This window comes from Temnothorax longispinosus, chromosome 11 (assembly GCF_030848805.1).
Source record: "Temnothorax longispinosus isolate EJ_2023e chromosome 11, Tlon_JGU_v1, whole genome shotgun sequence".
In the NCBI taxonomy this organism is placed as follows: domain Eukaryota; kingdom Metazoa; phylum Arthropoda; class Insecta; order Hymenoptera; family Formicidae; genus Temnothorax; species Temnothorax longispinosus.
The window spans coordinates 15209312-15236126 of NC_092368.1; the positions used below are offsets into that span (position 1 = coordinate 15209312).

At 38.8% G+C, this 26815-nt stretch overlaps 1 protein-coding gene across 1 annotated transcript; it reads right to left on the minus strand.

Moving 5' to 3' along the window:
- On the minus strand, window positions 1–26351 carry Dhc36c (Dynein heavy chain at 36C). Its single transcript, XM_071793464.1, has 30 exons — window positions 25890–26351; window positions 24861–25215; window positions 24128–24601; window positions 23448–23828; window positions 22722–23158; window positions 22496–22611; window positions 21330–22152; window positions 20310–20872; window positions 19547–19744; window positions 19186–19317; window positions 18137–18680; window positions 16464–16975; window positions 15917–16263; window positions 15148–15534; window positions 13849–14467; window positions 13245–13433; window positions 12376–12905; window positions 11475–12023; window positions 11038–11229; window positions 10424–10650; window positions 9680–10050; window positions 9331–9511; window positions 8736–9034; window positions 7964–8128; window positions 7650–7890; window positions 6657–6949; window positions 4851–5088; window positions 4628–4779; window positions 4016–4297; window positions 1–3776 (listed from the first exon to the last, which is right to left on the minus strand). Exons 1-30 carry the CDS (start codon window positions 26230–26232, stop codon window positions 3570–3572), a joined length of 10347 nt encoding a protein of 3448 aa, XP_071649565.1. The 5' UTR covers window positions 26233–26351; the 3' UTR covers window positions 1–3569.
- Between the last annotated feature and the right edge of the window lie 464 nt (window positions 26352–26815).

Sequence of the window (26815 nt, forward strand, 5' to 3'; positions counted from 1 at the left end):
ACTTCCAACGTTGAAAAAAATATATTCCCAAGCATCATAATCTAATTCCGAAATGTATTGTTTAACTTTATTAATGCATTCATTCATCTTAATAAAAACTTTCAGCTTTGTCTATGAAATTTCCCTGCTATTTTTCTTGACAAAGACCTAAGAAGCTAAGTGACAGAGAGATTGATCGTTATATGAAAACTAATTTAGCGATCCTTTTATACTTACTTTTTTCCGTATCCGTATTATTCCTTTATGTAATATCCGAGAAAAACGATATAATCGCGCCGGAGATAAATCTCTCTCTTTCCACATCTCCCAACATAAATCGCGCGAGCTTTATCGCTTTCGGAAAGTTACGCCAATTGTTTTGGCGGTAGGGAATACCAATTAAACCGCGAACTTTCCACGCAAGGAGTTGTATGTGCGAATATCTTGCGAACTTTCGGTAATGATAATTATTTTGCCACCTGTTGCGAACCCTTATAATCCCCGGCAAACCCGAAGGTAAATTGGATCCCCAACGATACTCGATGATAATGAGAAACAACAAGAATAGGAAATGAAGATGTCGCAGGTGGTATAAAGTGTTCCTCGAGCAAAAGAGACATTACCTAATTATTCGATTGTAACTTAATGTTATTGAATTAGCTGTTGCCGCAAGAATTGGCAACAATCCTTCCAATCCCAGCGGCCGCGATTTGCTATTCCGAGATTTCTCGCGTGACGATTGTCGCAGGTAAAAATAAAAGAGACCGCCATTTCTGGCACGGTCCCTCCCGCCCGCGCGTGCCCCCCCCCCCAGTTTCCGTCGCCATATCCCGTCGTAAATTTCCTCGCCCCATCGACCCTGTGAAGCGTAGGCGCAACAAAGAAATTCAGATGAAGGTCACTTTGCCAATAGGAAGATAGCCTGACGGCGAACGGAGTTACGGAGGTAGGCGAGGGGAGGGTCCGCGAAGAGGATCCATGCACGCGAAACGGCGGGGGGAGGAGAGGCTCGCCGCGCTCGCCGTGAGTTTTCCACCCTCCGCGACCCTCCCGCTGCTTGTATCGGGAGCCTGTCCATTCAAGCGATGTGTTCTTAGGCGACCGCGGCCGATCCCAATCGCATTAGTCAGCTGTTAACGCGATTATTAACGCGACCGTTCCCGGCCCGTCCCAACATCGGACTAGAATTTGCAAACATTGCTTTTTAAAGTTTGCAAATATATTTTTGCTCATTATTTATGGAAAACATTTGTTAACATTACGTCGAGAGATTATTTAAGACTAGATTTAATCACTTTGTATGTTACAAGATTAAATATTAATGTATTCGTCGTCTTTCGTTATATTCGCTAACTTTGTACTTCGTAATTTCTGCAGATTTTAATTTTAATTGTTTATAATCGTTCTCTTAGATTTTTAATAAATAGAATCAAAATTATCAATGAATATATCAAGAAGATCGACAGAAGAATCGATAAAAATAAGCATTAATTTGCACACAGAGTGCATGATCTTCGAATTATATTTGACGACTATATATAGATCGACTAAATATAAGAATCTAAGATAATTGAAGCCGTTATTGCGTGCCTCGTAAGAAACGGCTCGTATTCGCCCCGCAGTTGACTTAATTGGACCTCGGATCTACGAGATATCGCGAAGCGAGAAAGAAATTCTACGACGGGATGGAGGGCGAGAGTGAGAGAGATATTGAGAGAGAGCAGAGTGCACTTTATGAAATTGCATCGAGTATAATCACATATTTTCTTCATGGCTCGCGTCGCGGGCTTAATTCGAATGATGGTACTTCGCACGAAGAACGCGAGCGAAAGGATGAGAAAATAGGGAAAGGTACTGCGAAATAGAAAATAAACAAGATGAACGGGGGAAAAAGAAAAAAATAAAAAGAACGGCTAAATAAAACAGAAATAGAACGAGATGGTCGCAGGTGGACGGAAGATAAAAGAATCCGAGTAAATTGAGAAAGGGAAATAATTGTAAAGTAAATAAACTTCTCTAGACAAATTGATGGAAATTGATCATCTAATCTATCAGCTGTGAATGATAGACCAAATTGAATGACTGCAAATTGATAGGGTCGCTTGGTAAAAGTAGAGAACACCTGGTCAAGGAAGCTTCGCGGAAACTGACACGAAAGATGCAAAACTTTTAGGGTGAGGAGAAGGTGGGACACGCGCGAACGCGGAGGGCGGTGGCAGAGGGGACAGCCGGAGAGAAATAATCCAGCGCTTCTTCGGGAGGGAACTTTCGGCCTGGTTCGCGCGACAGAAACATGGTGCGATTACGTCTCACATACGCGAGACGTAAAATTATACAATGAGAAATACGTTTCGCATAATAATTGCGAGAGAGAGAGAGAGAGAGAGAGAGAGAGAGGGCAGAGAAAGCAAACAAGGAAGAGAGAGAGAGAGAGAGAGCGAGCGAAGAGGAAAAGGGAGATATGCGAGGATGCTCGCTGGAACAGGGGGTAGGGACGGGAGATACGCAGGCTGAGATCAATACGGGGTTGCTAGGCAACGAGCCTCCGGCGATCTCGGTCCGGGTAGACAGGGTGCCGCCAAGCAAGCCGCTGTAGCCACCCCCCGCCACCCCCATGGCGGCTCGACCCCGCTCTCTCCCCTGATCGCCCCCACTGGTCCATCCCCAAAAGCGCCTATATTCCACATAATAAATACCGGCAATTGTGCAACACGGCGCGCGGGATAACACGAGGAGACAAGCGCTTTCCAGCGAAAATGGTGCTCGTTGACGAAAGGAGATCAACGAGAATTCGACGAGAATTTCTGACAAGTTTAATTAACGGGCGGTTTCCGTACGCTTTTCAGCCCCCCCCTCTCCCCATTCGAATTTCCCACGGCACTTTCGCCGATATTTTCTTCTCGAGGTTGTTTAGAAACAGGACTGATGCTGTTAATGTAAAAATTGCTCTTAAAATACTTGGATTTAAAAATCAATCTAAGATTTGAATTTTCATGTATTTAGAATATTTAGATATTATTCATAGGTACAAAAGACAATATTTTAAATTTTATTTCATGTCCTAGTTATTGTTTGTTACGACGCTGTTTATCACTGGCACAAAAGTTCTCGAGCAAAAGTGTTTCATAGAATTATTGTTCTATTATAAAACGCAGCATTTTAAATACATAAAACATATTTGATGTATTTCAAATAAATATTAATGTAATTTTTATTGACTTGTAATTATTATGTATTCTATTTTCTCATGTTTACTATGTTACGTGAAAGGCAGGGCATGTGCGTATTACGTATTACGAGACGGAAATTCCCGAACGCATCGCTAAATAAGCTAAGTTTATAATACTTATGCATTTTCTTTTCTCAATCGCACGAACACCAAGAACTTAACATTGAAGAGAAATTAATTATCGCGACTCAGATCTGTTGAAGTAAATCTGTTCTTTAAAGACGGATATAACTGAATATTCTCCATTGAAACAGTTCGAGGAATTTAATTCGCTGAAGGAAGTCAATTACGGCGACGTATATATTTTCCAAAGCGAGAAATGTCCAGGATTTTCCCGTTTATCAAGAGATCGATCCCCATGTTACTCTGACAATTGGCACAGCATGGCGGTGCCACGCAGGATCCAGTGCTCCGGCGGATGCGACGTCGGTAGCCAGATCGCGATGACAAAATTAGTTGAATGGCCGGTGGTCGACAGCACGCCCTTCCGCTCGCTGGTCTTGTACACCGGACACGTGTACGTGTCCTTGTCCTGCACCTGCTCCTTCGTCACCGGCATCAGCCAAATCTGAAAAGCATAACGCGTGGGAGTCAACGCGCGTTCTAAAGCCCCTGCCCTGTCGCTCGATTCAAAAAGTTTGAACAGCCACGACGGAACATGTTGCATTTTTGGAAAAGTTCCAGAAGGTCCTTCGCAGGAAGCTCTGCGACCTTCCATAAAGGAATTTGTGAATTATTTAAGCACCACTCGGAAAAACATCAAATTTAGTTTGAAGAGATTGAACTTCGTTTTGTGTTGACACTTACATAAGGCACGGTATCGTAAAGGATCTTCGGGAAGGATTCGTCGAGCTTCATTGTGCTCAGGTTGAAGCGAGCTCCGTCGAGAAATAGCCCGTAAATGTATACCCCGTCGTCCGGCGGCTTTTTGAAAACAGTGTCCTTCAGAGGGACGAAGTCGTAGATCAGTAAATCGATGGGAATGGAATACTTTCGTGCGTAATTCTGACGGGCACCGGTGAGGAACGCTTGTGTGAAGTAGAAACCGGAAATCCAGAAAGAAGTGGGAGGTCCTTCCGTATACCAAGCCTAAAAAAAAACAGTTACAATCTGTTTAGATTCTATGTAATTAATTAAGATAATTTTAAAATTTTTTTATATAAATAAATCTAATTTATTATAAAATATTATAATGTCTACGGTTATATTGCATTAATAAAATAATATTAAATAAAGCTATGTAGATGTCACATTGTAAATATAACAAATTGTAAGACTATTAGCGTAACTTGATCAAAAAGCGATAGTCTTAAAATTTTTAAAAACTATGGTTTACTCAATTAAAAAACTACAAAATAATTTCATTTTTACGGCAAAGCAAAATAATTCAATATATAATCCGTTTTCTCTTAATTTCACCTGGAGAAAGTTCAGCCTCTTCAGAAAATCGTGTATGTAACTGCCGAGCGGCTTCAGAGAAGGGTAAGAATCCGTCATCCACATTTTGGGTATCCTGCCGATGATGATCGACGAGTAGACCTCTTCGAGGTCGGGACTCATTATCACCAGGCCTAAACGGATATAAATAGAATTCGGAAGGACCGTAAGACTAGCGAAGCGCAAGGACTTGTTTGTTCTTTACCCTTGATTGCCTTCTGGATGTTCACGAGGCTGCTGCGGATGGTGTGCAGGAGTCTGTTGAATCTGCCCATCTCCTGAACCAGCACGGTATTCATGCTCTGCTCGTACAGCGTGGGATACCTGTCAAGGGCGACCGCGAGATCGTAGTCCTGCGGCAATCTCGACAGGATGTCGGACGCGACGCCGTAGACGACCTCGTCCGGCGATCTCTCGGCGTCCACTTCCGCCTGGCCGGTGTCCTGAAAAATCAGAAGATTTCCTTAACGCGGAACTTTCGTAAACTTTTGACAAGGTGCCTGCACCGCGCTGTTTTAATTCTGTTATCTCTGACAAGTAAAAATAGATTCTTAAATTGAAGAACGGAGACTCGCGAGTTTAATAATGCTGTTGTGTAATGTTGTTAATTTTAATAGAGGTTGCGACGTCTGAGAAATCTTTCTTCGCATTATTTTCATATATCTGAGAGTCTAACTTATCATTCCTTTATTATTTCAAATAACAACGTCAGGTCTTTTCGTAAATAGTAAAAAATAAAATATTATCGTATGTATGTACATATTCAGGTTTATATATATTTGTACATCAAATTTATTTCAGTCATTATTGATGTTACAGAATGGTAGCAAATAAAATATTATTTTCTATAGTTAGATAATTCTTCTAGAATTAATTCTATATTTAATAATGCAATTTTTGGATTGCAAAAATGAATAGGAACGATATTATAGAATACCGTCTTTCTTGATTTTCTTCCTTGACACTCGTGTGAAAATTAAACGACATCATTATTTCAATTATTTCAACTTTTTATAAGATTTCTTTCTTTAAATAAATATTACTTAATTACTTTAAACTCCTCTACATTCTGGGTAAAGATAAAAAGACAACAAAAAATTCTCATTATTCCATTATATTGGAGGAATCGAGAAATTAAACAAAGATAAGAAAAAATCAATATATTATGCTGCGTCATCTTGTCCTCTAGATCAATAGGTAGTAACGCCAGATTTATTATATAAGAATGGATATCGTTTACCTTGTTATATTGGAAACTTTAATTCTTATGTAATACCAGTCACGGAACAATAACGAAAGTTTTATAAAAAAGATATCTCTGAAGTTGAGAGTGCAATATTAAATTTAAAAAATTATATTAAAAACATTTTATTTAATAATATATCGTTAATGTATCATTTTTATAGAAAAATAAAACATTCTACCTTATTTAAAAGCTTTTTTATACTGTTAGCTTATCGTTATATAATTAATTAAAATAATTTTGAACAGTTAAGATTCGTGTTATATAAATAAGTCTGATTTATCATAAAATATAATATTGCGGTTTTGTTGAATCGATAAAATAATAAATTATAAATAAATAAATATATATATATATATATATATATATATATATATATAATATACATGTCACATTGTGATTGTATAAATATAGTTAAATTAGTACAACTTGATTCTAAAAAATCAAAAAGTCATAGTTTTAAAATTCTAATACTACGATTCGTTCGATTAAAAAAGCCGACAGCTAAAAATAATGTAAAAAAACATTCAATTTTTACAACAGGTACAATATAGCTCGACATATAATCCATTTTCTTCTAATTTCACCTGGAGAAAACACCTTTTCGGAAAATCATGTAACTACCTCCTCGTTTCACATTCCAGCGCCTTTTTATAATTTGTAATTTATCTCGAATCGACCGGAACACGTGTATGCGTGCGATAAATCCTCTTTACCGAAGAACCACGTAGAAGTGTAACAATCAATCTCGATGTTTCGGTTTAATACCTGAGTGGTCAGAATGGAGGACAGCATCAAATAGCTCTCCTGCTGATCCTTGATGATGTCGGCGTTCTCGTGCATACCGAAGACGCTGGGCGCGGTGGTCATCGGCAATTCTCTCACGTAATCCAAGAATTGACCGTACTCGCTGACCGACGGTACGTAATAAAGGCCGCTGGGATCGAACAGATATTTCCGATCAGCCACGACCACGTCCTCGTGATAGAATCGCATCAGGATCGTGTTCAGGGTTCGTCGGTCCCACTCGTCGGTCACGCGACCGCCGTAATTGCATTCGCCTTAAAGAAAAAAGGATTAAGAAACACGCTGACGAAAATTTGTTGCTTACCATGGCTTATCGCTTCGGATATTTCTTTCCACGACATTTTATTTCTACAATTTCTTGTTTCTAACGTCAATCAAAATTTATTATAATCTGTAATATACGAAGACGCAAATTACATTTAATATAAATACATTTTTAGATATTTATATTAATAGATATATATATTTAACATAAATATAATTTTTATTCATTTATTGATTTTTATATTTTTATATAAGATGAGAACATTGTGAATAAAAGTGATTGCTTAATAGACCCAATTGGGAACAATTAAACAATCATTTGCCACATTTATCGACTCTTCGCAAAGAATTGATTCGATAAATGTGGTCAGTTGGGTCGAATTAAACAATCATTTTTATCAGTTATTATTGACGAAGCAAAAGATCATTTTCTATCATTTCTATATTTGTTTTTAATCAGGTTCCATTATTAACGTTAGCTAACTTTTCAACTTAATTCCGAATCTAATTAAAAATACGTTAACCGTTATCTATTTTTAATATACAATATCTATTTTTATATGTATTTTTTTAATGTAAAAGTTTGATTCGCACACGCAGTTGTGTGTAAAAAAGAGTTTAGACAAAGGAGGAGCAACGTGCGAGAAGTAAATTTTTCCAGAGTGACCATAAGCAATTTTATTCGAATACCGGTCAGGTATTTCAATGCGGTGAACTGAACGTCGTCGTATTGGTCGAGCAAGATCTTGAGCTGCAGCGCGCTGATACGCAAATCCGTCTCGTTGAATTCGTACTGATTGTTCCAACCGATCGGCCCGAACTTCCGTCGCTCCTGCACGATGCCGTGGAAGAAGCAAAGCGAGAAGAGCAGCCGTTTGAAGGTCACCCGCTGCTTCGACTTGTCGAAGAAGTCGGGATCGCAGATCGGGTCCTGCCACGAGATTTAATCGAATCTTTTAGAGCAACTTGTCTCTTTGGTGAACGAAACGGGAAGTTGCATCTACCTGGTGAAAAGATCGCAAAATATTCGCGCGCAGTCCTTTGGGAGGCTCATTCGTCATTTTCACGCCGTTCTGCAGAACGCTGACCGGAAAGTGCTCGACCGGATAACTCGTCAGCCACAGCCGGAAGTCCGGGTGCACCGTTTCCTTCGTGAAGCTCTCGCATATCTAAATATGACGAAATGAAAATATTAAGACAGCAAATAATGGAACAAAAGGATCCTCGTTAAACATTTTTTTTAAGCTGCTCAAAATTCAAGTTAGAAGTAACAAAAAGTTTGTAATAATCTTACATTTAGATTCAAGCGACATATTTTAAACTAAATAATCCTGCACTTGAAGGTTTTATGTACATTTATAAATTAAATTATTGAATTTGATGAATTTTTATGTCTCCCGAATTTAAAATTGACTTTCAAATTTAGAAATATTTAATAAATGTTTAAAAGTATAATTTTAATTAAAATTATATGTAAAAATTAATGTTTTTTTTCTTTTACCCTAGAACTAACGTATACCTAATTTTACTATTTAAATGTAATATACAATGTATTTTTAAAAACAATAAATTAATATATATAAATTGCTTTAAAAAGAGGGAGGAAGTAAATTAATCAATTTAATTATTTACATATTGCAACAAAAGTCAGAAAATTTTACAAAATATACCATCATAAATTTGATAAGAAATTACAAATCAGTCATTTTAATTGTTTTGGAAGTTCTAGCGTTAATCTTAGTCGTGTAATAAATTTGAATTTATGCGAGAAGTTACTTTTTCCAGAGTGACCATAAAAGTTTTGGCGACGTGACAATTTTGCAACACCACCCAGGTGCCGTTCTTCACGCCTTCGTCAATGAGACCCTCGGCGATAATCCCTTGACCTTGGCCTAGGGACAAGGAGAACAGCCTGCTGGCACCGAAACCCTGATCGTCGGCGAATTTTAATAAGATCGCCATGGGATCCGCACCGGGTGTCAGGACGAATATCAGCGGGATGCAGGAGTGCGAGTCCGCGAAGGAGGCCGCCAGATCGAAGGGCGGTGGCACGATGTACTGATGCCCTAATTGTTCTATCGGATGATTGGAAAATTTAGGCGAGCAAAGTAGCAACACTGATGTTTTCGGTCCAACGAATTTCTGGCTACATTATATATGTCGAGTTTCTTTCGTATTTTATAAGGAAAGATACAAAGGGATAATATTACACGAAGAAGGATCTACTTCCCATTGTCGTAAAGAATTTAATTTCGCCCTTTCGCTCCGAAATGTATGGCCTGTTCTAGATTCTTCCCCCGCGCCGTACCCTTCAGCTGGGTCGATCTATTTTTAGATTTCGGTGGCCTCCTTTTTTTTTTAATAACTTTACCTTCGACGAACAATTGTGCCGCCGGCACTATCTTGTCAGGACGAATGCAACGAAGCACCAGCATCTTTTCGAAGCTGCTCAGTTTATTCCAAGGAGCGGGAAAAGATGAAGTATGAGGCTCTTTGTGATCGAATATCTTCTTCCATTCGTCGATATTTTTCATAAAGAAGTCTCTTATTTCCTGAATGACAAAATACAAAAAACAACTTTGTTGCAATAAGTAAAACTTTACGTTCTAATAAATTTCCGTAATAACTTTTATTGGCTCTTATAAAAAAACTAACAATTTTTTTATAGAAAACGTTTGTATTAACTTTAATGTTAATTTGCACCAATCCGAAAAATTTACCGAGAATCCTGGAACGCTGTCCAATCGGCAAAGCTCGTCCCAGGACCTCGCCGGCAGCCATTCGGTGGGATTGGCGAAGGGATTCTCGAGGCCGACGCCGCCGGTCAGCAGGAACATCCACTGGGCCATGGAGAGCTGGCCCTGCTTGTTCAGCAGGTTCACGGACAGCAAGAGCGAAAAGAGCAGCTTGTCCTTCTCGAAGAGCGAGCGGCATATGTTGACGTATAGGGAATAGGTGAAGCACTTGGTGAGGTCCTTCAGACGCTGCTTTATGTCTTCCACTGGTGGCGTGTTGTCGATAGTATTTTTAAAGAGATTGACGAACCAAGCGAGGGAGTACTGATACATCGGATCGATATTTGCCAGCATGGCTGCGAAAAAGATTAACGAACAATAAATACTGTCTTCCCCTCAAAAAAAATATATTATAAATTATTATCATACGATTTTTTATATGACTTTAAATATACTTTAATTATATATTGCTTTCAAAAATTATTGCTTTTTATTTATCCTTAGATATATATCTATATTATTTTTAAAGATTTTAAATATGTACTATGATAGTTTAGGAAAACTAAGATTCCTGTAAGTTAATAGAATTTTAGACGCTGTTTTTATGTTACACTTATTGTTAGACTGTATATTTCGTTTTTGTATATTTTAACAGAACTAGACGATTGGTTTAAATCAAGCGATTTCTGTACAGACTAAACGCTAGTTTGGTTTGCATTTTTTACTCGCCAATTGTGAAGAAGAGAACGGTGCTATAGACCGCAATTGGCGTGTACTGCAATCTCGCCGCGTCGATCGACTTCTCGGTAATTTCAGCAGCAGTCTGTTTAGTTTGAATCTCATTGGCCAGACTTTTCGATGAGCTCAGCACACCGATAGCAGTTTCGTCCTCGAGAATATTCTCCTTGGACGCGGACAGCACCTCCAAGATCTTATTCTCTATCTCCTTTAACATCCTGCGAAAAAACGTTGTGAAATATCGCCCCCGACGCGACGGAGCAACGATAATCCCGAATTGCAAACTAACAAAGCTCTACAGAATTAATATTTATTTACATACAAAATCTCTATTTTATTAATACATATTAATATATATATTTATTTGTCATTTTCGGGAATTTTCATACAGTACTTAATTTCATCAATTAAGAATGAAATTAAACGATAATTATTCATGATCAATTTTATTCGTCTCAGCGATATAAATATATTTTTTAATAATTTTATAAATGCAGAATAATTGTTCAATCAAATGATCTTACGATAATTTCATATTAAAATAAAAATAGAAAAGATAAGAAATAAAAATTAAGAGATAGAATAGAAAGATGTTTTTATTATACTTTTTATTAGCCGCTCCTTGAACTATCAGCTGATTTTTCTCGGACTCGAGTTCGGGTTTCTCCTTCGCAACGACTATTCCCAGAAGCTGATCGTCCAGACCGACCGGAGTAATCATAAAGTTCAACAGAGTGACTTTTACCACTACTTCCGGCAAATAATGTGGATTCCGCAATTTCGTAGTGATATAAAATCTATGGATATTACAGACAAAAATTTCTACCGTCAAAGTATATAAATAAATCTCACGTACATTTTATGACAAATTAATAAGAATTTTTTATATCAAATCCATTCTTGTTTGTCAAATTTCTCATAATTTTAAATTCATTATCAGACATTATTAACACCAAATAATAAAAAAATGACATAATTTATAAATTACTCTTATATCCAGTGTATTTGGAATGGAATAAGAAATTCGAGCAGGTCGACTTACCGAAATTTATCGGAATACTCGATAATGCTGTCGCCGATCTTGATGCACAACGCGCCGCCGGATCTAAAAGTCTGCTTCATCAGCAGCGGTTCCAGGGCCGCGTCCAGCTCCTCGCCGATGTTCTCCAGCAACACCGGCTGTCCGAACTGCACGGCGTTCTCCAGGATCCTCATGTAATCCGGTTGCGTCAGTCTAACGACGTGCAGATTCGATGCCTTTTCCATATTCTTCACCCACTTATTTGCCTGACCCTGCGGATCGATCATCAACGGCCAGCGACGCGAGTTCGAGATGATTATGGCATTGTCGATAGAAAACAGATCGCTCGGCAGGCCGAATATGTTCCAGCCGCGGATGAGCACCGGATCGCCCAGCACCTGCGTGAGCTGGAAGTCCTGAGTGCAGACAACATTCAGTCTGGTACAGAACTCCACCCAGTTCTCCACTTGCCGCTGCCGATACTGCGTCGTGAAGACGCCGAGGTAGGCCACCACGCCGGAACCGATTAAAATGTCGCCCGTTAATTTGTGGTAGCTTTCTCCGAGCGATCTGTCAATAACCATGAGATTTCAAGTCATGATAATATTTCAGATTGCAATCCATTAATAAATAAACAATAAAAATTAACATTAAGAAACAAAATAATAAAAGATTAAAATTAAAAATTAAAAGCATGATAATAGTCTTATAGACCTGCCAGATGCTAATTATAGCTATTCAAAGTTTAAAATCTTCAAGAAATGAATTTTGAGCTAATAATCACTAATCCTTGAAATTGAAGAAAAGAAAAGGATACAAAATTATAATATTAAAGAAGCTATATGTATTAAATTTTGGTTTTTGATTATTCGAAGAAAATAGGAAAAAATAGAATAACAAAGTGATCATAAAATGTCGTTACTTGGCGGTCTCGGACCATCTGGTGTACTCGCCACCGAGACCTCCGATCAGCTCCTCGGCCCTCCTCAACTTCTCCTCGCATTCCTTCACCTCGTCGGTCATCGCTTGGTACTCGGCCCTTCGTTGCGCCAACAGGGTTTCCAGTCGGGCCAGTCTCTCCCGCACCTCCTGCAGCTGGTTCCTCTTCAGCGTCAACTGCTCCATCGCTGCGGAGTAGTCGGCCTCGGCCTTCGCTAGGGCCTGCCTCTTCGGCGCTACTACCTTAGCGACCTTATCATACTCCGACAAGGCAAACACCCAACGGCAAAGACCCTCGCAGGCAGTCGACACCTGCCTGATTCGTTCCGGATCAAAGTTCGGATTTGTCAAGATTGTCGTGCGGATCTTGGTCATGATACGTTCGGGGATGTTGTCCTTGTCGTAGTTCAGCAACGATTCCAGGAAATGTATGTCGCCCAGAATGCGAAGCGACGGCTTCCAATAGTCGTCCATCGGACCCTCCGGACCTTGCACCCTCTCCGGCTTCACGTCCTGCACGATTTTCAAAGAGATTCTTAAGCAAACGGAAATCAGAGCAAACTTTGACGCATAAATTTATATTATTATATATTCACGTTACATATTATAATTTATATTTGTGTTATAAATTTACATATATAGCCGGTTCGGGTATTTTATTACACATTAATGTTACATGCAATTAGGTGCTACATAAATATGTATTTCATACATATATTAATATTAACGTGTTATTACTCATGCAGGCTGGAAACTAAATATCATTTGACATCAATTAATTTTCTATTTCCACCAACGAGCAAGATACACTTATTTACATATCGTTTATTCCTGCATAATTATTTAATATACCTTCAGTATGCAAATCGCTTCCATGACCAATCGCACGCCAGCCGGCGGGCGTTTCATGGATTTGACGATCTGGATGTCCTGCGGTGTCAGGGTGTTCAGTGCAGCATTCGCCGCGTCCAGTATCGGCATTACTTCCTGAAGGTCCGCGTCGCATTCAACGCGGATCTCTTTGGCTTCCGCGGCGACGATCTGACGGCATAATGCAAATTATATATAATTGGTCATTAAATCCCTCTATTTAAAATTATTTAACACGAAATAAATTAATTACCAAAATATTTTAATATATTAAAAGTGAAATCAAACTCGGAAGATTAAAACTAAAATAAACACGGAAACTGATCAATTTCTAACAAACATCAAATCCGTGTGCAATATTAAAAATTAAATTACTTAGGTAATAATGGATTAATTTACTCGAAAAATTAAAACTGAAATTTAAAATATGGAGATTGATTAATGTTTTACATACTAAAGTATCAAAAATTCTATCTTATTTATAATAAGATAAAATAAAATTAATAAAAATATAATAATTAGGATATCGATATAATGGAGACAATGCAAATGATAAATATAATTTAATTGTAAAATCTCTTCTCACCATAGCGGCCTCCTCGTCCTTCTTAACAACTTGCTCGATCTCGCTGGCTTCCTCGCTCTGCCGCTGCACATCTAGAAACATGCCCTCCACGTCCTTCGCAGCCACCAGCAGCTTCGGCTGAAGAGCTACTAAGATTTGCTGCATCCTGGTGACCTCTTTGCGCGTGTTGTCCAGCCTGCCGAGACCAGCCTCATATCTCTTCTTGCCCCGCAGTACTTCCTTTCGTTTCCGGTCTAGTAGATCCTTGAACGTGTTGATGAGCTCTAGGTAGGACGTAGGCGTGACGTAATTGTGACGATTCAGCCGTCTCAGGAAGTCTCTTGTCAGTTCCTGCGTGGACGTGTGGAAATACTGACACATCGTGATGCAGGCGTGACGTTCGTCGCCCGGCATGTCGATATCGCCCAGGAACTGTGTGGCGACTGCGAGCAGGGCGTCCTCGGGCCAGGGTTGCAGCCAGTCAATGGTGCAACAGTTCACCAGCGCGGGGAACTTGCGGATCCGGGTGCGAAAGCTATCGCCGATCGGCGACATCGTCACCACCACGTGGAGGTGCTCGCGCACCGTCTGCACGAAGAAGTTAAAGAGCGCTACCGGGCTGCCGTCCGTCTGTACGGACCTAAACAATTCAAAAAAATTAATATCAATTATTTTGTATTAATTATTATTTTAACTATTTAATTAAAACTGAAAGATATTACTTCGACCAAATATTTGTCATGTACCTGGAGTATTTTTTAAATTTTTTATCATCTTATAATGGTTTGATTTTTAATCTTACCAAACTCATAAAATATTAATTAATTTCTGTTTTGAACTTTAATCTTGATCTTCCGAGTTCATTAGTCAGTTTTATCAAATACGTTAATTAATGGAAAAATTCTAAAACATAAAAAAATGTATTTATGCACGGTGTGGAAATCTCTCTCGGTGTAACTTTAATCTTTCAGTCAATGCTAATATTTATTAATAAGTTAAATTCAATTTAAATAAATATCATTTTACACGAAGCAAGTATTTGAGAAATTGACCTGAAAAATAATTACAAAATCATAATTAAAAGATTATATATCGCTCTATATTTTATATTATTCAAAAGCATTTTCCATATTTTATTACGCGAAGAGCGACAGCGTAATTATTAATATTACTCAAACAATTTCATTCTTATTATACAGATTTAATAAATATACGGGCCGCGTCACGAAAGACATATTAATATTATCGCTGATTAATCAAACAATTTAATTATCCGATTTCAATGGATTTCAATATTCTATATTCATGAATGAGATAAACCTGTCTCTCTGCCGATCGATAATTCGCATTTTCTCGCAGATCTCAGACTTCTCTTCCGCCGCGAAGAGATTAGGCACTTCGCCAGAGTTCAAGAGGTTGCTGATATCTTCCAGGAAGGCCTCCTCCTTAATCTGCGTGTCCATGAAGAGGAAGACCGTGTGAAGATCACTCGCGGCGCTCTTCCGCAGGATGTTCTTCAGGTCCTCGTGCCACTCGAACATGCCGTACTGCTGCGATATCTGCACCTGGAAGAGCTCGTAGTCGGATATGTGAGCCGCCAACTTCGTCAGGGATTGCCGACCGGAACCGCCCATACCAACTAGAAGAGCATGGCTGCGCGGTTGCATCATCACCCGACAGATCTTCGAGAGATGTTCTATCGCAAATCTGAAGGGATTTATTTGTTAAATTAATTGTCCAACTGCTCGATCTAATGAAATTCATCTCGAGATCTCTAGCAATCAAAACCGTAACATGAAAAAACAAAACAGATTTTAAATTGATATCAATTGTCGACAGCACGGTTAAAAAAATTATATGTACATTGATTCGTGATCTTAGAAAATACTTGGGAATTAATATTAATTGTTATTTTATTTCTTAAATTTTCTTGACAGTGATTGATGTAATTTTCAAGTATATATTATATTTTGATAATTTTTTTAAATTAGGAGAAGAATAGATTTCTCTTTGCTTTGTAGTTTTAATATTTTTTATAGTTTTAATTCAACGAGTTTAAGATTTCCTTTGAGATCGATTAAAAACATACCTGAAGAGCACCAGATCCATCGGCGTCTTCGAGATATCGTTGTACTCTGTGAGATACTCCTCCACCGCTTCGGCGAGCGCGTCCCAATCTTGGATCTCTATATACAACTTCTGCTCGGCGATCGGATCGTGGAAGTCGCAGTAGATGAGATTTCGCAGATTCACCTCTGTTATTTCTGCGCCGGGCTTATCCTGTAGATCCTGGAAAAGGCGTTCCATATCGTCGTTCATACGTTCTTTTATCGTCTTCCGGATCTGCTCCACCAGCCACCTGCTGTCGGCCTCGTCCACCAACCGGTCCCCATAAACTCGAAGCACTTCATGGACCCACAAACGTTTCATGCTTATCTGAAAAATTCATTTTATGTAAAATCAGGGTAATGTAAGGACTAATATATATATTTTTAAAGAACGATCGCGCGGAATTCTTTCAAGAAGAATTAATATCAATAATCTTACAATCGTTTCTTTTTTGAAATTAGAAACGAATTAAGAAGATGACTTCACTTTGCATTACTTCCATTCTAATAATTAACTCTGCCCCGTACCAGATCGCTAATGGCTTCGGGAGTGGAGAGTAGCACCCCCTGAATGACCCGCGAGAAATCTCGCAGATTGAACAGATAATGCGATTTTGCGGGGGTCGGTAGCAGGTTTTTTCTGCTCTCTTTGTACACGTCCAGAGTGGCGTGGACCACTTGATCGATACACGGCTCGAAGAACTCCGGGAAGCCGCGGGTGGCAAAGTGCCAGGCGGTGATCCTGCCGAATATGGTAACCAGGACGTCGTCGTCGAACTCGGAGATTGCCAGAGTGACGAAGTGCCGTTTGAACCTCGGCGTGACGTCACGTCCGCCCGCGGGCGGACCCATCGCGCACATCAGCTGGACGTCCACGAGCCTGATCGGTACCACCTCCTTCCGGTCGTACCAGGTCCAGTGGTCGAGCCATTGGCGCAGAAGCTCGATGGGGGGCTGCGTCCCGTATTCCTCCTTCTGCGGCATCGACACGTCGTCCACGAAAATCACCCAGTGTTGGCCGGGCGGCGCACCATATAGACCTTATCAGAAATAAATAAATAAATAAATATGTAAATAAATAAATAAATACTGAATAATAATAATAGTAATAGTAATAGTAATAATAGTAAAGGACAAATACACTTCTCAACAAAACTGGAAACGTTTCAAATTGTTGGCAAAAGTGACAAAATTACAAATGTAACTTAACGATAATTATGGATCGAGCTATGTTTCAAAACAGTATTTTGCCTTAAAGCTTTCTGCTTTTGCAACCTGTCGGGTGTCTTTTGGCGATGCTTCAAACGGCCGCATTTCTAAGTCAGTCGTGCAAACTCGACGAAAAAACTTCAGCTTCGAGATCACGCACAGCTAAAAAAAATTGTTTTCAACTTTGTCCAAGATCTCTTGAAAGCTTAAAGTCTCTTCTTTAAAGTACTCCTGTGAGCAAAGTTGAAAACAACTTTCTTTTTTTGCGAAGAGAAAATTTAACGAGATTTTAATCTCATATTTCAAAGTGCTTTTTAGAAAATGACTCTATGACTATCTATCGCAACGTTATTGAAACCTTTTTCAAAAAGATAAAAAAAACGCCAAGTACACGCGTAGTTGTTACCTCGAAAAAGACCAATAGTATCATTAATTTTAAATTCAAAAATATTAATAAAACCTAAAAATATTGAGAGTACTCAACATCTCGAGTACTCGCAACTCGTGCGTCCGCGTATAAATGAGTCACGGTGCGTCTCGCTCCGCGCGTACTTGGCGCGAGACATTACCGTATCTCTTGATTTATGGCTCGAAATAATTTTTCGTTGCAATAATAATTTCTGGCGTTAATAATTTTTATCTTATTTCTAAATATTTGAATAAAATAATAAAATATTTAAACAGAATTATATAATAGATATTATTATCTGCCAATACGATTTTAAGGCCCAGTTTCACAAGTGTCGGTTAACTTTTAACCTTAGATTAACTCACTTTTCGTCTCTTTCTAAAGGGGACGTTAGAAGGAGACGAAAGAGTGAGTTAGTTAATCTAAGATTTAAAGTTAACCGACACTTGTGAAACTGGGCCTAAAAGTGTCAAAATCGACAATTGCAATTGATAATCTTTAATAACAAATTTTCTTCTGCTTCACGCATACTTTTACCCAACTAGTAATTCCAATAAAATTAAAACAGGATAAATCGACGAACCTTTCTTTCTTCGGTCAAGCTTGCTCATGATGATATCTTGCGTCTGATTGGCAGTAGTCTGCGCCGAAAATATCACGAAGAGCGGTTTGAAGATCTCAGGATTGTTCCTCTTCAGCAGGAACTCCATGATGTAGACGGACTTTCCGGTGCCCGTCGGCCCGACCAGAAGGACCGGTTTATGATGGCGGACGAGGTACGAGAAGAGATGGAAGTATCGAACGGTCTCCACCGTGGAGATGATAATCTGATTCACCGGCATGTCCCTGGGGATCGGCGGAACGTCCTTCAAATCCTCCAGCCATAGTTTCCACCTGCCTTTACCCTCCTTGATGTACTTATAGTCGAAGACCGAACTGGTGGTCGGTAGTGGGACTATGTAGGGTTTCTTCAGATCGTCAATTTCCGGCGAGATGCCGAAGCGTTGACGCACTTCCCGCGGAAATTCGCGTTCCGCCAACGCCCTGAAGAGCATACTAAACCACTCGCGGTAGTTGACCATCAATGTGACACCCATCGTCCAGATGCATGAGAAAAAGAAGCAGCCCTATACATCGAAGAATATCTCTTCCTAAGTGATCTTTCACTAAAATTAAACTTAGTGGTTTATGAAAATGATCAAAATGTCGATGAGTTCAGTATATAATTTACAAACATAAAATCTGTAAATGCTGGTTATTAATTTAACATAACTAATTATAATGTGTCCAAATGTTTTATTATTAATAAAATAAATAAAAAGTAAAATGCATTTTTTGCAGTTGTAGAAAAAATAAATTTTTAATTAGAAATTTTAATTAAAAATTGAACAGAATTAAAGTAACTGTATAAATAAAGATTAATTATTCGTTATTCTTTTTTTGTTTAACTTATTGACATTATTGTTATTGATGAGATAAACAAAAAGAAGCAAACTGCGTTTTTTTTTTCCGAGAAATATATTTTTAATAAGAATTTTTTGTTAATTTAAAATTGAACAGAATTAAAGTATTTATAAAGGTGAAAAAATGCCCAGTGGTTTCACAATTTATGTAAATATAATTTAGACTCACTTCCACTTGCGCTCTCATGTCCAAGTCGGAGAGCGCGCTCACGTACTTCTCGTCGCGAAAATCGTCCAGGAAGCAGTCGTACAAGTACATAACCGAGCGCGTTAGATTAGCATCCGGCATCGTTATCATTTCCTGCGGGCGGACAGACCGTTGAGAACACGTAATTTCCGACGGAAACGAGAAAAGTTTCTCCGAGGTGCGCAATACGCGAAGTTCATTTGTTTATTCTTTTCCTAACAACAAGATATTCTCCAGTGTTATGCATAAATCTAGAAAGGCGGATCGGGGTGCAAATTGGGAAGAATCTGAATGCTTCGAATTTCGGAGGAAAGAGTCAGCTTTAATGACGCCGCGCTCTCACCTTTGCGCCGCAACGGCGAATCAGATGCAACAGAGGCGGACAAAAGCGCAGGTACATGTCCTTCAAATGGCTTCTAATTTCCTCGGTGAAACTGGGAGGTAATGTATTCAGCCACGACGTCAAAAGTGGCGTCCAGCCCAGACTCACCGGTTCCATGTAGATCATACCGCACCGTGACACCGTGGCAGGCGACGCAACCTGATAAGAAGGATGTTCTAATAAAGTGTTTGAACACGCATTTATATTCCAGATTTTTATCTTGTTACTAATAAATGTCACACTTTCGCAATTAGAAAAATTAAACGAGATACAATACCATAAAATTTCAAAAAGAGATAATCAAGAAGAGATAAGTTTTTATATTATATTTAAATTTGTTAATTTTTTGGATATACAATTTTAGTAGTAAGTATTAGGAGTGCTGCAAATTCCAAATCCTGTTATTTTGTGAGTTGCGATTATTAAATTCTAATTCCTAAGTTTCAGCTAAATTTTCAAGCTTAAATATAAATTGATTTAAACCTTGAATATCTATTCTTTTCAATAAAGTTAATTTAAAATTTTTTCTAGACATAAATATTTTACACTTATGTGAATTCATAAAAAATACTTTCCCATAAATTTTAAGTATAAAATTCAGCTTTTTATCTTATAACTATACCTTTCTACATAAACCAAATTCAACAATGATAAGATGGCCATTGTTTACGAACGGATTTTGATAAAATGTAAAATGTCACGAGAAATACCTCACGCGGTTTACCTCTAAATCCATGGGCTCGAAAATCAAGTTTGTCGTAGGCGCGAGCTGGATGATCTCTCCAGATGTGAGGCAAAGTTTCTTGTTGTCGTCCAATACCGTGTTCATGTTCTCGATCCAAAGTGCATCCACCGGGCCGTCGAAGACCAGCCATTTCCTGTTCGGATTAACGGAAGTGGCGAAGGCTCGGTAGGACACCGCCAGAACACCGTCGCTCCACTCGTGCGACGCAGGATCGAATTGGCCATACAATTGGCCCATCGTGATGGCCTTGGGATTGATGACGGTGATCTCGACGCGATGCTCGTCCATCAATCCCCTGTCCTCCAAGAGGCCGAGGCAGTCCGCTAACATCCTGTAGGCCGAGGTCTTGCCGCCGAACGGCAGCCCGACGATCATGAAGCCGTGGCGCACGATCATCATCTCGTAGATCTGCTGGATTTTCTCTAAAAAGTGGTCCGTGCATTGCAGATTCGCCGCAGCGCACGCATCCCGCGTGCACGCGTTGATGTGCGTGTAATCCGGCGTCGGCAGCACAACGCCGGGAAACAAATCCGAAGCTATCCCTGGCATTAAAAAAGATCCATATTGGATATTGACGTTTGATTACCAAAGCTTGTAATTCTTTATCAAATTTATAACAGGATATTTTCTGAGTTTTTTCATGATTTTTATTACAATACAAAATTGATCAATTTATTTTCTTCCTTTATCTTTTTGTTAAAAAAAATGTAGTAAACTCTAAAATAGCAAAGTTAGAAACAATATTTAAATTAAAAAAAAAAAATTATATAATTTACTTTTGATAATATAGATTTTAAAATTAATTAATTAATTAATTTTAAAATATTAACATATTAATATTATAAAATGTATTTATTAATTAATTTTTGTAGCAAGATTTCTATATGTATTTATTTACTGTACGATACACATATTTCAGCAAAAATTTTGCGTAAAACGAGTCAAATAATCGGAGAAATAATTTCACCTCCAAATGAAAAAAAGTAAAGAAAAATCTACCCTCGAAGAGCGGCAGATCGTGGACCAGAAACTTCGGCAGATTAACGTCCAGAATACTCCTCAGCATCAAGATATCCTCGGACTCGTCGGGATAGCGAAGCTTCAGATTGCCGGCAGCGATCAGCACGGATTTAACCGCCCTCATGCCGTAATCATAATGATGCTGACTGCTGAGCTGCTCCGAGCACAACTTGTAAGCGGTGACAATTTTTACGGCTAACGGTCTGCCGTTGTAGAAGCCATAAGAGTACAGAGTATTCTCCGCGATGAGAGCATAATCGGGCACCATCATCGCCACCGGGCGGAAGAGGGCTTTGAGATTGTCCGGCAGCTCGGTTCTGCCGGCGTAGCCCGGATTCATGGTGATGAATATGGCGCAGGTGGGGTCGAGGTAGATCTCCGTGCCCTCGAAGATCATTTTCTCGGTGCCGGCGTTGATCGCGCACTGAATCGTCAGGATCTGCTGAGCCACGACCGACAGGACCTCCAGGTCAATTCGATTGAACTCGTCGAAGCAGGACCAAGCGCCGCACGAGGCGAGGCCCTTGAAAAACTTGCCCAGCGCGATGTAGTCGAGGCCCTCGGAGCAGTTGAAGACCACGCACTGTTTGGCGACCGCCTTCGCCAGGTCCTTCGTGGTCTCCGTTTTGCCGGTACCGGCCGGTCCTTCGGGCGCGCCGCCCAGGTGAAGGCTCAGAGCGCCGAAGAGGGTGCGGTAGCATCGATCCGTCAGAGGTGTGATCACCAGACGAGACGTATTGCCGAGGTACTCGCAACCGTAACGTATGTACGAGTTGATCATGTACGCCCACATGTTGTCTTCCTGCTCGAGCAGAAGAATCAAAAGTAAAACATAAAGTTGAAGATAAAATAAATGTAACAAATTAATTTAACACGTTACTGATGTGAATTGTATTTCAATTGTAATCATAAGCGCTAATGTAATTATAAAGATTTAATAAAATCAATTAATTTAATTAAGTAAATTAATTTAGTAAAATTAAATATGTAGTTTAGTAGATCATATATTACAATATTTTTTTTCAAATTTGTAAAAAAGTAAAACTCTTTGTATTACAAAAAATAGTAGAAGATACATTGTAAGATTTTGCAACGCACTTTGACTGTTATTAAATATAATTTTAATATTAATTAGATAGTCGTACCAGCCAATAGTATCTAAGTTGGCACAGCCATCTGAAGTCGGTATTTTTTACCACTTGCTCTTTGTACAGTTCCGCGAGGACGTCCTTGCTGTGAACATCCAAAGTAACTAGCGCCTCTGAAAAAGACAAACATCAAGAGGAATTTCCAATTAATATAAAAAAAAATTGTCAAAAGTGCACCCAAAAGTTTTAAAAGTTACACGACCATCGTCGTTTAATTACGTACCCAAGGTGATGCGATTCTGCTTCGAGAGAGTTCCCCTGATCAGTAGAATGATATCGTTTAGCTCCTCTTGGCACTGGTCCAAGTATCTTTTCAGCCCGGCCACACCCTTCAACATGGCCTCCTCGACTTGTTGCGTCCAATACGTCTGATCCACGCAGAGAACGGTCTGGCCGGGCCACTCGAGGACCCAGGCCGTCCTCGCCTTGATGTGGTACGCCACGATCGCTTGGTGCACCATGTGGCGCACGCTCTTCCGCATCTCGGTCTCGAGCTCGATCAGCCATTTCTCGACTTGACCCCTAGCGATGGAAGTGGATATGATTTCTAGGATATCAACCTCCTCGCCTTCTGTGGATCGCATCGCCAGCACCTCGAGGTCTTCGTTGAACTTCAGTCGAGCTATACCCTCGAAGCATTTCTTCAAGTGCGGCTGCACACTGCAGAACACAGTTTCATTCAATAAAAAATAGTAATAATTCTTGAAATAAGATATCACAAATAAATAATAATTTTATTTTTTTTAAATTAATTAAATGAAAAATAGTCTACTTTATCCCTTTCAGTAAAATTAAAATTAATATATATGCATATAAGATCAAACTGTATAAAATTACAATTATTATAAATTTTATATACGTATAAAATTAGAAACTAAAATTACTTGCTGATTATTATTATCATTATACACTTGAAAGTTTTTAACTTGGTATATTATAAATGACTTACCGCGTGGGATCCTTCGTCTCGGAGAGGATCTCCAGCAGCTCGTCGTTGGAAAGGAAGAAAAACCTGGGGAAGAAGAGTCTCTTCTTCTCCAAGTAATCGTTCAGACCTTTTTGAATCAGTTCTAATAGCCCGAAGCTCTTCTTCAGCCGTTCCAGCATCTTTTCGATCTCGACGATAGCGAGAACATGCGGCTCGCCGTGAACATTCTTCATGATGTCCCGCCATATTTTATCGACCTGTGCAAACTTCCTTCCTTCTTCCGGCATCTGCTGTTGAATATCCGGCGAGGTGAAGATTGGCTCCAAGTACATCCACGTGCCCTGTACCTTCAGCCACTGATCCAGAATATCCTCCAGCAAGTGCAACGTCTTCTCCCATTTACTGCAATTGAAAAGTATTACGTAACAATGTTAAATAATTTTTATAAATGTAAAGTTAAAATAAAATTCTAACTCATAATAGTCAAAACAAGAAACAGGTAACAATTATAGAAATAAAATTACAAATAAATTATAACGCAATAATAAAAATATAAAATCACATAATATTTTTTAGAAATAAAACATGAAACAGATAATATACACGATATAAAGAAAATATATCAAAATAAAATAAAATTTAAGATTCTTGGAAACGTTAATTTATTATTTTCAGCGTCAAAATCTTGCAATTAAGCTCACATTATTCGGGCCTCGAAAGGCTTAATGTAAGGCGAGTTCTTGATGGTCACCGCCTTCGTAATGTGATCGTCCAGCAAAAGCTGTATCTCGTCGACGCCGGCGATGACATAGGTGCCGGTGTCCTTGTAAGGATTCACCGTAAAGGTCAGATCGGTCCAGTCCCGCTGCATCTTGTCCATGCCCTTCTCCAAAGTGTCTTCCTTCGTGGCGGCTTCAGAAACACCCTCGAACTGCGCGATATAAGCGTCCAGACCCATAGCCAGGACCTTGCCCAGCGTCAGATCGGCGTCGAACTTGATGGGAACGCCCGCGATCGCCGAAACCTGATCCCAATGTCGCGCTTTCATCCCGGGATTGCCCAGAGTCATTACTGCTGGCACCCGATCCTTAAACTCCTCGATTCTCTCTCGAACCGAGGCTGCCAGCTCACGCACGTCCGGTTCTTGAAACGCTTTCTCTAGCTTGTAGATCGTCCTGAATCCGATTTCATCGTCAAAAAACCAAAGCGATATGTGCGGCGTAATAATAATATCCGAACTACGTTAAATAACTGTCTACCAAAATTATATTAATTGTAACATTATAGCCGAGTAGTACCGTTGTAGAAAAAGATAGATATACAGTAGTTTTAAATATTCTCATTCTTATATTTTCTATTTTTATCAAGACTTCTTATTTTTATTGCAATATCTAATCTCATAATTTTATTATAACTTTTTAGATGCGTATCGACCTGTAATACGTTCCTACGTCATTGTCGATGTCTTCGGGATTATAAGTGCCGATCGTACTGTTAATCCATTTGTCGTATTTGGTCAAATACTCGCAGACGCAATCGAAGAGCTTCTTGAAGGGTTGCAGACGATCGGCGATCCGTTTCCGCAGAGGATATTGTGTGATCTCCCAGCCAAAAGCGACCTCCTCCTCGTTGAACTTGTCGATCTTGTCCATCGCCGTGATCAGCCGGTTCTCCAAATTCTGCGCCCTACGCTGATACCGATACACCTCGTCGATGTCGCCCCAGTATTGCATCTCCTCCACTTGTTTCACATACGAGTCCAATTCCTCCTCGAACTTCTGATATCTGACTGTAAAAATAAAAAAACAAACTCTGCCTTTCGAAATATTTATCATAGTGCGTAATGTTAACGTTAAAAATTGATTTGGAAAAATGCGGATGCAAACCACGCATAAATATAAAAGATTTTCAACGAGTTCGCGATCGATTTTTAATCAACTGTTACTCTGAAAAGTCAGATATTCAATTTTTAAATACACGTGATTGATATTTTTTGGAAAAAAATAAATTTATTTTTGGACAGCAAATCCTACGCGCCTCGGTTCAAATTATGAGAAAAGTTTAATTGATTAAATTAATCAAGATTATTATCAAGCACTGTTAAATTTACAGCGTCAAGTTATTCTCAATTTTAGTCATTTTTAACCATTCCTATAGATCGCCACTGCTCCTAACTCAATATGTCGTTAATTTAATTAAACCAATTAATTTAATTAAACCAATAATTAATTTAATTAAAGTTAATTACGAATAAAGTTAAAAAAATACTATAAAATACTATTTTGTGTTAAAATACTATAACATATTATAAAATACTATTAAATATTATTTTGTGTTAAAATAATAAATTTTGATACACATAATAATTAAAAATAACAAAATGTTATCTAACTCAAGGGTGTGCTGCAATTTAAATTTTATCCATTAATATTCAACAGTGAGACGGAGTATCGTTGGGTCAACCTTTCAGCGCATCTTGGTACTCCTGCGTCTTGTTCTCAATGATCACCCGGTTGTCCTCGAAAATCTGGGGCATTCTGTGATACCATTGGAAGGCCACGCTGTTGTTACTTATCTCGCTCTCCGTTAGCAGCCAGTAATCCGACAGGAACGCGATGTGCTCGATCACGTCCAGCAGTCTGAGCTCCAGGCTCTTTAGAGTGACGTCACTGGTAGTTCGGACGAACTTGATGAGTTCCATCAGAGCCGCGGTATTGGGAGGCGGGGTCAGGACTCGCTCGGATATAGCTTCATATTCCGCTATGATACTGGGGTACAGATTTAGTTTGAGAGAATTGAACACCATATAACGTTTCGAGATAGAGAGAATCGTCGATGAAACTGCGAAATTAACTTTGCACTGGATAACTCCCAAAGTTACTCCGCAATTAAAGTTACTCCCGCGCGCTAAATACAAAAATTACATTCTGTGCACGTTTCATTGTAATAAGTATTGCGTATAAATAGATAATAGAAAATAAAATAATTTATATACAAAATTCAAATTTTGCGCAATTATTACAATCACCTATATACTCTGCAAGAAATATAAAAATAATAATTAATCAATCTGTAAATAATTTGGACGTATATATAATATATTTATTATTAATATTGTAAGGGGGAGCCTGAATTAGAATGCTAAAAAAAAGCATAATTTTTGCAATTTTTTTCTCGGTTCCAATAAAACGAATCTTTTCGAAACTTTTGGAGTGTTTTATCACACATTTTGACATTAACAAAAAAAAATTTTATACAAAAATATTGATTTTTAGTATTAAATGTTCAGCAATATCTACAACCACGTTTTTCGAATTCTCGTACAAGATAGAGAAAAATCTATTTGACTAATCGATTTGATCCAAGATTTTTTAGTTACATAATTGCAT